At 51.6% G+C, this 12,295-nt stretch overlaps 1 protein-coding gene across 1 annotated transcript; it reads right to left on the reverse strand.

The window, feature by feature from the left end:
• Positions 1-1,674: 1,674 nt before the first annotated feature.
• Positions 1,675-10,833, reverse strand: AP2M1 (adaptor related protein complex 2 subunit mu 1). Its single transcript, XM_069579553.1, has 11 exons — positions 10,564-10,833; positions 8,465-8,581; positions 6,395-6,660; positions 5,595-5,677; positions 4,849-4,984; positions 4,617-4,758; positions 3,991-4,110; positions 3,751-3,886; positions 3,550-3,647; positions 2,927-3,038; positions 1,675-2,284 (listed from the first exon to the last, which is right to left on the reverse strand). Exons 2-11 carry the CDS (start codon positions 8,536-8,538, stop codon positions 2,150-2,152), a joined length of 1,302 nt encoding a protein of 433 aa, XP_069435654.1. The 5' UTR covers positions 8,539-8,581; positions 10,564-10,833; the 3' UTR covers positions 1,675-2,149.
• Positions 10,834-12,295: the final 1,462 nt, after the last annotated feature.

Consider the following 12,295-nt stretch of genomic DNA (forward strand, 5'->3'; position numbering starts at 1 on the left):
AGGGAACCTCCCGAGAAGGGCGGTCGATAAAGCACATTGGCCTTGCTAGATTCTACATGCTCCCCAGAGGCGCGTCAGCCGCTGCGTGCTTGTCCATTTTGGAGCCCGCTGAAAGCATTGCTGACTCACGCTGGTGCCTGAGCTCTCATAAGCCCCTGGTGCCTTTCTGTGCAGTCGCAGATTTTGTTCGGTTTTCAGGCCCTACGGGCTGCTTGTCTTATCAGGTAGCCAGCCCGCCCGCGACCTCTCACACTTGACGGCTCAGCAGACCTTCGCGAATAACGCCCTTTGGGCCTTCCATCACCCCCGGGCACTTCCTCACTGACAGCCACTGGGCAAGAAAACCAGATCGACAAGGTCTGTGTAATTTCATTAGTATTCCCAACCTACACCCAAAGCAGACTTCTCCGCAACCTGAGTCTCAGTAAGTGACCGTAAAAGGCTATTGCCTTTCAGTGTTTCCCTCGGGTAAAAGTTAGGCATTTCCTCAAAATGCTACCGCTTCACATTTAATGTGAATATTCTTCCAAACTGGCTCCAAAATTGTCAGTTAAAGTCACACCCATTCATCGTTTTGTCATTGAGGAATAAAGATTTCCATTTTATTTGAAACACAGGGAAAGTGGAATTCTCACAGGGAAACTACAAAACTATCTGGTTTCTTCAACAACATTGCAAAAGCTGAGGGAGAACCTGTGGCTTTTAAGATTTTACAAGCATCCACCAATCAACGGACCTTGTTTGGATCCAGATGTAAGTTGTGACAGTTTTTTTGTAGGACACTTGGATTAAGCATGAACAGTTTGGATGTGACATTAAAGAGCTGATCACAAGTTGAACCACTATGATGGGAGTTCATTACATATTTTCTACTTGCTTGAAATTTTCTCAATAGATTTCTTAGGTTTAAAAAGACTAAGCAAGGAAAAACTGGTGATGGCAGATCTTTGCTCCAACACATTAGCAGAATATGGAGCATTCCCCTCAGGTTCCTGTTCACACAATTCTTTGGCAAGGGGGAGGCATGGAGGGAGGAATTATCTAAGAGGCCTGCCTGCCTGTTCAGTGACCCAATGGATTGTAGCCTGCCAGGCTCCTCTGTCCATCGGATTTTCCAAGCAAGAATACTGGAGCGGATTGCCATTTCCTCCATCAGGGAATCTTACTGACACAGGATCGAAGCCTGGTCTCCTGCATTGCAGGCGAATTCTTTACCACTCAGCCACAGGGGGTGGGGGGAGCCCATAAGAGACCCGGGAAGAGTGAAATTTTTTTTTACAACATACCCACCAAGGTCTGGGAAGCCTGAATAACTAAGAAGAGGATAAAATTAAGAGCTCAGTCAGTTTCTAAGGATGGCTGGGAAGACCAAATGTACACCCTGCTTAATCTCTGCTAATCAGAAAAATACCTGCCTAAAACTGAGGATGATTTTCTGTAAGAATTTCTACCATCAGGGAACTGAGGCCAGGTGGGCTGCTTGCCCTTGAGGCTATCAGCGGGGCATTCTGGGGGAAATACCTGTCAGGGTAAGGGCTTGGTTGGCCCCAAGGGACATAACAATTAAGTTTATGGCAAAAGAGAATTCCACTTAAGGCTGAGTTAAGACAGGGGAGGGGCAGTCCCACCAAACCCTCTCCCCTGTAGCTCCCACTTCAACACTTAGCCAGCAGCTCCATTCTACAGAGTTTATTAGGTTTATAACTGGACGAAGTCACACGTGTACAAAATGAAGCTCACACTATCCCAAAGCAGACTAGGAATTGAGGGCTGGGGATCCGTTACTGGCCTTTGGGGGAGCTCCGAGGTGAGGGGCAGCCAACCCTCCCACTCCAGAGATGTGGCCACAGGAGAGGGGAGGAGAAGGAGCCCACTTGGCTTTGGTCACAGAACTCAAGAGCCTGGCAGTGGGCTAGGGCAGGCAGATGGATGGTGGAGTAGGAGCCTCTGAAACCACCCCGTTCAGGGAGCCCAGGGACTGCTCCACCAGTCCCACTCGCAATGTGCTTGGTCCAGACCTAGACTCGGGGGCTAGTGCAAAGGGCAGGCAGCAAAGCAGGAGGGAGGAGACACTGATGTGTGGTGGCCGAGGGCACCCAGACCTGTGGAAGAGGGTGGGTGGGGAGGTGGGCTAGCAGCCACCAGGCAGCTAGCAGCGGGTCTCATAAATGCCGCTGCGGCCAATGTAGCGCACCCATTTGATGACATCGTGGTCGCTGTAGTTCAGCTTCGGTTCAAACACCTTCAAGTAGCGCACCTTGAGGCCAGAAGGTGCGAATGGCACCTGGGCAAGGGATAGCTCCAGTTAGGGATGTGGCCTTCCTTTCATAGCCGGTCTCCTTGCCCTGCCCTACCTCATCTCTCTACCAGAAGGGTTTGAATGACTAGGACCCTGAAAGAAGCTCTGGGAAGCTGGGATGGTGAGGGGCCCCCTAAGAGGTTACTAAAGAAGAAAGAATAACTAGCAATCTGTGGTTTGGGTTTGAAGTCAGGCCCTGCCTGTAATGACCTGAATCAGTTCCTTTAATCAGCAGGTGACAGCAACCAAAGACTTACCTTAAAATATACTTATCCTGCTCAGTTTTATGGACTTAAACAGTACGGTGGAAAAAATTACATGTCTAATGTGCATAAAGCAAAGTCAGCCCATTTTCCTGTCTTGTGTCTTACTGAGCATGCAAGCAATCTCAGTTTTTTCCTAAGAATTGTTTTATGACAAGCCAAAGGAAGTCAAAGATTTTTGTCAGTGTGAATATCAATTTCTAGGAGGAAGCCTGCAGGGGAAGAAATGGGTCTGTGAATTAAAATCACTTCTCTCAGGGGTCTCAGTTTCATCATCAGCAAGGTGGTAGGTGCAGAGGTTGACTGGAAGGATTTCTAAGGTCTTTCCTAGCACACATTGCTCTAGGCCCCTTCTCTGCCATACCTCAAAGTTCATTGAAATGGGGGGTCGAGCCCATTTCTTCTTGTCGTTGGTGGGCAGCAGCTCAATCTCAGCGCTGATTTGCGATTCCTTCATGCCTGCCATGCGCTTGATCCTGGAAACACAGGGTCAACAGGCAGCACGGGCCCCTGGTAGCTAAGAAAACTTCAAGGGGGGTTACTGCCCCTTTAAGGAGATTGTGGGGGGTGGAAAGAACCCAGAAGCTCAGGGGAGGTGCCAGGGCAAGGCAAGGTGGTGAGGACTCTGATAACCTCTTGCTATGAAACCTTGGGTCTGTTATTCCTTTAGCACTGCAGGCTGCATGCAGTTTCTGCTTAGACACATGGCCAAGCTATCCCTTGCTCTCTACTTCACAGAGGTACAAGGGCAAATGGGGAAACGTTAAAGAATCGTGATAAAAGCATGCATGCATGTACCTCAGTGCAGGCATGTGCACAACTGCACAGAGGTACAAGGGATGAGGACACAACCAGGGGCTCCAGGAGAAGCATTCACCCCCACTCCCCCAATACACACACACGTGCACGCACAAAAGGTGACACTTAACAAGAGGGTGCACGAAGGCTTCTTGAGCCCTGTTGTGCTCTCACGAAGGAAAGACTCACTTCCACACGATGGCGTTCTCACTGGCCTTATACTTGGCCTTCCCCTTCATGCAGATTACCTGCACCCCACTAGTGTTCAGTGGGGTTGGGATCCGCACCTAGAAGTGACACACGTGTCAGGGAGCTCTATTGAATCCTGACATCACCTGCCTTTATACTTAGAGACAAGTGCTGCCTCCTCCCTAAACCCCTTATCCTCACCTCAATCTTCTGAGCCAGTAGTGAGGGTTTGAAGTTGGACTTAATGACCACCTTGACCTCCAGCTTGGTGCGTCCCACTTCCCGAACTAGTGGGATCACGCGAAAAGGAAGGATGATGTCCTTGGTGGTGCGATACCTTCAGGGGTGTGACAGCTTTAGGTTGGCACAGCAGAGCCTGTCCTCCCCCCTCTCCCTGCTCTCTGCCAATAGTAACCCCTGCTCCTCACACCCCATTGGCACCTCATAAGTTCAAATTCTCCATCTGGTGGGATAAAGCTGATGCTGCGTTCAGAATCAAACTTGCTGAGTCGCACACACTGGTGGAAGGTGCAGTCATCAATGGCAATTGATTGCTTCCCGCTGCAAGCAGGGATAGAAGGTATTGTTGGTACACGAGGATGGCAGCAGTGAGTCGGGCTGGGAGACCCACCTACCCACAAAGGCTGCAACAGCCTGGACAAGGCTTGTACTGTAATCTATGGAAAGCTGCCAGAATGCAGCTTTCTCACTTTGGGGGTCCCTTTCCTAGAGTTATGGATGAGTGGAAGCTTTGCAAACTCATTATCTTTTGAGAGTTCTGCTGTATGGAACACAAAAGTTTCAAGCATAGTGGGCAGAGGCCATCAGTATGTACAGAATAATCTTGGTCCTTGGGACCAAAAGAAACGGGCTTACTCTGAGTAGGGTGAAGACAACCCCCTCATCTCTTCAACACAGATACCAAGAGCAACCAGCCAAGCACACCCTTGGGAAGTGAGAGTTTGCGTTACTGCAGACATGCAATCTAGAAGGAACCTGTGATTCACCAGGCTCTGCTCAGCCATCCAAGGTCCACCCTCTCCCACCAGCTACCCTGCTTTGGGCACCTCTTGCTTGTTTCATCAGCTGTGCCTTTGCCTTGCTTCTCAATGACGATCTTGTCATTCATTCCAAACTTGCACTCAGGCATGCCACTCAGATAGCTCTTCATCACCACCCGGCCTGACACATGGGCGCTCAGGACCTGCCCTGGTGATGGACAGATAACCAGAAGCAGCTGAGTCAGGACCAATATCCTGCCCTGGCTCCCCTCCAGCTTCATCACGCGAGGGCCCTCACCTTGCGGGGACATGAGGAGGTTCACACTCTCCAGCACATCCAGGAAGAGCTCATTCCGGCGATACTTGATGCCCTCCCGCCGCCAGCCAATCTGCCCGGTCACCTGGCTGGTGATCTGAGACTGCTCTTCTTTTGTCTATGTGGGGCGCAGAGACAAACAACAAGGCCTCACTCCTCGTCCCCTTCAATTCTCTTATCTCCATCCCTACTCCACCCTCACCCCCTCACCCTTCTAGTCCACACCATGTGACCCATCTTCCCCCATGGGGCAGGACCTGGAGAAAACTGAGCAAAGCTGCAAGGGTGGAAGCTGAGGGAACAGCTTACCTGATGCTGGAGAACACAGAGCCAACACGGTGCCCACAGGAAGCAGCAGATGAGCGCAGATGTGAAGAGGCAGGCAGAAAAGAAGGAGAAGGCTATGAAGCCTGGATCCCAGAAGGGGACCCAGGCTCTCTCCTCCTGAGGAATATCAAGCCTCCAGAGCAGCCCACACCCCCCTCCCTGCAACATAAAAGGAAACTGCTTGAGCTGTATTCCCAGTAACAGAGATGCTGAGTTGGCAAGCTCCAGGGGTGGGAGAAGGCCACACAGAGCAAAACAGGCCTGCAGTCATGGCAGAAGGCTCAGGCCAGCACTTCCTATCAGGGATGGGCTCATGAGTCAGCTCAGAAAAGGCTTGGGGGCCAGCTGGGATGAAGGGAAGCTGGGCTCCACCCTGTCTATAGCCTGGACAGTTTGAGTACCTGGCTCTTGATGCCCTGCTGGGTGATGAAGGTTTTCAATGCACCTGTCTCCGAGTTCTGTGGGTAGCCAAAATCTAGGATTTCTGCAAAAGGAAGGGATTCATCAGCTCCTAGAAAAAGCTGAAGGCTCCTACTTCCCATCCCTCCTGGCCTGGATACATCTGTCCAGCATAGCTCTAAAAGACATTGTAGCATCATCTACAGCAAGATTTTTCTAGCTTTGTAGCATTTACTCTAGAATTTATGCTTTATAGGAAAACAGTTAAAACATCACATTTTTTTCAAATAGAAAAAAAATCAGAAGAGTCACATGGCCAGTGGGTAAGAAGTCCAGAAGCCCTAAGCCCTTAAAATACAGAGAGTTGATGTGGAAAGGTGGAAGGACTCAGTTCACTTAAATCATACCCTACAGAGGTAACTGCATCCAGAGGAACCTGTAATATCACATCCTCATCCAGGTTCTGAGGCAGCTCTTGATATGAAAAGCTGGTAGGACAGTCAGTGTAGTAAGGCCCAAACCACAAGGTTAAGAGAATGAAATGTGCTTAACTGAACAGCAGGAGGACCAGCCACCAAAAGACCTTTCGGTCTTCCCCCACCTCTACTCGCTAGCCTATTTCTGTATTCACTTCAGATCAGTCTTTAGGTCTGGATTTGGACTGTCCTCCTCCTGGCTCAAAAGACCATACAGGAAACAAAGTTCAGAGAGCACAGGAGCGAGCCTCAGACCTACTCCCACCTCCAGGCCAGGCCCCACCAGGCTTATTCCCACCCGGGACCCACTGCCCCACCAGCCTCACCGTCCAGCAGCTCATATATGAGCACAAAATTGTTCTTGATGTTCTCTTCGCTGATCTTGCCAAAGTAGGCAGCCATTACGTCACACATCTTATAGAGGAATTCAAAGACCATGGCAGCATTGACATTCTGCTTGGTGACAGCTGCCAGCCAGATGTTGGACCGTTTAACATGGAAGAAACTGGTGCGAGCGATGTTAGTGACGGGGCTGCGCACCTGCTGCCGGGCGTGGATAACATTGACCCGAAAGGCGTCCACTGCATTCCTCCTGAGAGAAAAGAGTACACAGAGGCTGCTCAGTACAGGCACACCTCACTCCGTGGGGATCAACCACAGCTGCTAACAAATAGCCACCCTCCTCTCTGCTGAAGCCTGACACATACTCGAAAGCCAATGCCTTAACTGTCGGGCCAGTTTTCTAAGACTCCTCCCAGCAGGGGCCCGAGAGAAGGGCCAGAACCAGGCTGACATCTGGCCACGAGAGACAGGGAAGTCAAGTGGCAATGACAGTAGGGCAGATAATAAAGTGACGTCTATCGGATTTAGAGAAATACGTTCCTGACTCCCATGCCTGGCTACAGTTTCCCTGCTGCCACCTCTATAGCTTCTCAGTAAGCTCCAGGCCCAGAAAAGAGAGAGACCCTGCTTCTTCTCCAGTCTTTCTACCAGCAGGGATGGCTGAGTCCTCCAGAAGGTAGCAAAGCCAGCATGCCTTCAGAGAAGGCTCTAATATACTGACGGAAAAGCCAAGGGGTCACAGAGCTGGGTCACCCATGCTTGTCCAGGATCTAATTCCAGGGCAAGTTCAGGGATGAAAAAAAGAATGAAGAGAACAGTGATGGGGGGGCAGGGGCCCCCACCCACCTGTGCCTGGGCAGCAGCTTGACAGGCCGCTTACCTATTGCTACAGCAGCCAATGAGATGGGATGAGAGAAATGACGCCACCGGGAAGAGGAGAGTGACAGTAACGAGAGAGAGGGTTAGAGACACAACACACTGGGGTGGGCAGCACACACCATGCGGCGGAAGCAGATGGGCCACAGGCAAGGGGTGGAGAGCACAGCAAGGCATGCAAGACAGTGTGTGCCCTGGTCGGCTCAGCCAGGCCCTCCAGGGCCGGAGGAGGGGTGTGGATGGGTACAGGCATGCCAGGCGTTGCCATGTCTCTAGCTCATGCCCCACCACCAGCCAACAAACAGGCACAAAGGCCAGGCTATCCCCATTCGCCATGAAGCTGGGAGCCATTGTAGCAGGCCCATCTCTGACTGTCTAGTCTAAGCAATTCCAGGAAGAAAAACAGGGCAGCATGAACCAGACGAACCTAATCTCATCAGAGCTCCTGAGGCTAGGACAAGTCCCCTCTGTCAGGGAAGGTCAGTGGCATGCAGGGTGGGGCAGAATAACTGAGGCTGTGTCTCCTGGTAGAGGTCTGAGGACACAGACAAGGAGCTGTTCCTGGTCTACTCTGATAGACCAGAAAAGCAGCACAGCCTCCCTGCCCATCTCTGGGTGACCCAGAGAATGCCTCAGGCTTGCTCACCACCTCTCTTCCTGGAGTGGCCAAGAGGAACTGAAAACAGCTGAGTCAGCAGCCTGACTCCTGAGAAAGGGAGTGGGAGAGGATTCGGCAGCCTGAAGAATCCAGTGAAGGCTCTCACCACAAGAAGGGCTTTTGAGAGCAAGACTTAGATTAGTACTGCCAGCATGACCACTAATTCCACCCGCTAGAGACAGATCTCCCTTCTCAGAGGAGGGATCAACCCTTCAAGCAAAAGCACTCATCTCCAGCAACTAGGTCTGTCACTACAGGGAACAGGAAGCAGCAAGGCTAGGAGTTCCTAGGACTGTGGGGGTCCTGCCATTTCACAGGTCCCACTGAGTGGCCAGCAACTGGCTGCTTGGCCAATACCACCAGACCTAATGGGAACCAGGCTGTAATAGCTGAGCATCCAGGATGCAGCAAGGGGTGGGGAACAGTCCAGATCAAGCCTCTGGGAGAAAGAGACCTGGCCCTGCATGCTGGAGAGGAGGGATGGGAGTGGGGGCACAGCTGGCTCAGCCAGGGCACTCACCCGATGTCATCTCGGTAGACCCGGGAGATGAGCACCTCCCCCTTGTGATTATAGATGAATAAGCCTCCAATCATGGCGGCAGCTCAGTCTTCGCAGCCCATCGCTCTGAGAAGAGACCTAGGATAGATGGGGGCAGTGTAAGGGAAGGCGGCAGAATCTGAGCCCTGTCCCCTAAGGGGCTGTCCAGGTCACTGGCTGGGCCTTTTTCCTGATTCAACCCTCCAGCAAGTGACCCTACAGTCCTTTCAGCCAAGCCCCTCCCTTTCACCAGGCCCCAGTTCCTGTTTATCCCATACTGGGAGAAAAGGAGAGGGACTTAGGCCCAGGATTCTAAGGCCGTTCTGACCCTCCCTTTCCTGGGACTGAGCCCAGAGTAGCCCCCTCCCCCTTTCACAGCGCTGAGCTCAGCAAGGCCCCTTCCTGTGCAGACTCTCAATCAGGCTCTAGCTGGTGAGTCACTGCAAAGGCCTGCCTGCGGCTGCAGGAATGGCGGTAGGAATTACTCCAGCTGGTTCAGGCCTGGGGCCCCCAGGCAAAACTTTAGGAGCGCTACTCTCAGCCTCCACTACCCTTCAGAGAAGGCAGCATGGCCTGAACCTTTGACTCTCTAATTCACAAAAGTCTAAACATCACAAAAGTCTAAACATTCTAGGAAAGGGGGTGCAGGGATTAGGGAGGAGAGAAGAGAGCCCTAAGGCCCTGACACCAACCCAGGAGTGCTGCTCCAACCTCTCCCAGGCAGTCAAATAAACAAGCAAGAGCAGAGAAGAAAGGCCCCAGCCCTGACAGACTACACTTCAGTGACCCAAGCAGCTTATTAGTTATTTCTGACCACCTCTCTTTGAAATAGAGAAGCTCCCCCTCAGCTCCCAAGTAAATAAGAATACAGGGGTGTTGTGAGGAAGGGGAGAGCAGGTTCATAAGATCAAGAGATCCGTCCAGTAGAAATTCTGATTCCAGACCTGCAACATAATTCATTTCTGACCTGAATGCCTAAAAACAAGGGGCAGAATCCCGGAACTATCTAAATTATTTGGGTCCAACTAATTCAGATTGTTTGCAAGGAGAAAAAGGGTTTAGTTCTATATTTCCTGGATTAGCCTTGGTGTTAATTTCACAAGAGGGGCAGTTTAGGAGACTTTCAGTTTCTAAACTGGAAAATAAAGTGTATTATTATAGCAGTAAAGGTGTCCCAGGATAAGAGAATAATTCTCTCAAAGTGGTGGACACTTCCCATTCCTCAGTCCCAGAGACCAGGAGAGAAAGCGCAAAATGGAGGTAGGGCCCTGGGCAAAGAAGCAAGTTCACAGGGATCAGGTGGTAGGGAACTCAGGGCATCAGAGAAGCAGAGATGGTGCCCAGATCAGGAAAGGAATATTTAGTTAAGGGATAGACTGGCAGCAACAGCCAGGCAGTGTACTCAAGTGAGCCCACAGCAGCAACAGAGCTGGTGGGGGCACCTGGAGAAAAGAGTTTCCAGTATGGCAAAGGTCAAGGTTTTGAAGAGGAAAACACGGCAGGGTGAGACTAACAGTGGTGAATAAGGGAAAGCTGGGGAGACGTAGCTTGCTGTGGTATGCAGGTGTACAAGCATGCGCGGGTGGTGGGCTTTTCGCCCCGGGGAGGACATCACGGGTAAAGATGGTTCCACGGCGTGCGGGGGCTGTCACTCAACTGCAAGGAGAGGGTGCCGCAGAGTGGGGACCTTGTCACAGTCCAAGGAGGCGGCACAAGGAGGTGTCACTGTCCTAGGGGATGGGGGAATTATCCTTGCCCCGGGAGGAGGCGCCGAGGGCTAGGAGGTTGTCACGATCTCAGGGAGGGGGCCGCCGCGCGGCGTCCCTGTCTGGAAGGATTCCAAGAGGGTCTCCCTCTCAAGCGAAGCTCCGGGCGGGTCAGGTGGAGGGCATCGCTCCGCGCCCGTCCTGCAGCCGCGCCCCGGGCGCCCCCGCCCCGCCGTCAGCTCCCTTTCTGATCTGAAGGCTGAGGCCACTCCCGGGTGTGGGCTGCTTTCCGCGTAGCGCAGTGCAGTGAACGGCAAAGCTAGGAAGCCAGGGAGGCGTCCTCCCTCACCCCGTATGGCGAGATCCCGAGCTCACCTGGTGTCCGCGGCCCTCTGCTCGGCCGGCCCGGCCACTCTCCGGATCCCAAGATGTCCGCCCGCCCCCTGCTCGCCTGCCCGCTGCCTCGGCTTTCACTGCAGTGTTGCGGCCCCGCCCCGGCCTCAACTGCGCGTGCGCACCCGCCGACGGCGCAGACTACAAATCCCAACAGGCCTCTCGGCCTTATCTCTTACAATTTTAAGCGCCCCTAAATTTCGTAGAACTACAACTACCGACAGCCTTCGAGACTCGAAGGAGGGGCTAGGCGTGCCTTGAGGGAGAAGTAGGAGAGGCTTTATTCGGCCCCACCCGCAATACACAATCCAGAATACGCTGCTATGCTCACTTCCTTTTCCTCATTGAGCATTCTGGGAATTGTAGTTTCTGCAATCCTTCTTGTTCCTCTTTCAGAGTTTGTGAGAGCCTCAGCCTGGGGTCGCTAAGAGTTGGACACGACTGAGCGACTTCACTTTCACTTTTCACTTTAATGTATTGGAGAAGGAAATGGCAACCCACTCCAGTGTTCTTGCCTGGAGAATCTCAGGGACCGCGGAGCCTGGTGGGCTGCATAGTCCAGTCTATGGGGTCGCATAGAGTCGGACACGACTGAAGCGACTTAGCAGCAGCAGCAGCAGAGGATTACTGCCATTTGTTGAAGCCCATCTGTTAAGCCTTGAATTGCTGTAGGCCTTTCAGTCTCCAGAGTCCGAGGACTGATTGTCATTTTATACACACACACACACGCACAGGACTTGGCAGTAGAAGTGTTTGTGCTGAGTTAACTGCTTTATAACATGACCTCTGATTTCCCCAAGCTTTTTTGCATCGTATATTTGTTCTAGACATGAGCCTTTTCCCAGGAATCAAGACTTAAGGTACGGGGCAGGGAGTAAGGAATCAAATATTTAGAAGAAAAGCTAAAATTTTTCAAAATATGTTTGTGTTCTACCTCAACTATATACCTATGGGCCTGTGAGGTCCTCAAGGTCAGGACCTGTGTGTCTTCTACTGACAGGCATATATGTGGCTTAGAAAACCACTGGCAAGTTGAGTTTAACTGGACATGGGATTTGAAATCCCTTCTTTGATAAATGATCTTCACATTCAAGCTAAGAGGAGACAGAGCCAATCCTAGCACATGAAAGGTCTGCCTGGCTCTTGCAGGACCTGAAGAACATCTGTTGGCTCTTCTCTTTCTGTAGGGAGACATACCATGTTGCCTTCCCTAGGCAGGGCCGAGCCCATCATGAGAGGAAGCAAGGGCAAGAAAGGGCAAACCTAGTTGCAAATCCTACTATTCCTAGAATTCTCCTGATAGAAACCAGAATATGGCAGGATGAAAATCTGACCTCCTACAGATCAGGGTCACAGTCTTAAGCCATGAAGTGACTGAATACAGGCTCGTCTAATTCTTGAACCAGCACTCAAGGCTTACTCCTACCTTTCTAGGAGCTTTGTCCTCAACACCTACCCTAAAGAAAGTGAAGTGACTCAGTCATGTCTGACTCTTTGCGACCTCATAGACTGTAGCCTAACAGTCTCCTCCGTCCATGGGATTTTCCAGGCAAGAATACTGGAGTGGGTTGCCATTTCCTTCTCCAGGAGATCTTCCCAACCCAGGGATTGAACCTGGGTCTCCTGCATTGTAGGCAGATGCTTTACTGTCTGAACCACCAGGGAAGTCTCAATATTTACCGTACCCCCCTACCAATTTAGAGTAAATAATAAT

Source organism: Ovis canadensis, chromosome 1, assembly GCF_042477335.2.
Source record: "Ovis canadensis isolate MfBH-ARS-UI-01 breed Bighorn chromosome 1, ARS-UI_OviCan_v2, whole genome shotgun sequence".
NCBI lineage: Eukaryota > Metazoa > Chordata > Mammalia > Artiodactyla > Bovidae > Ovis > Ovis canadensis.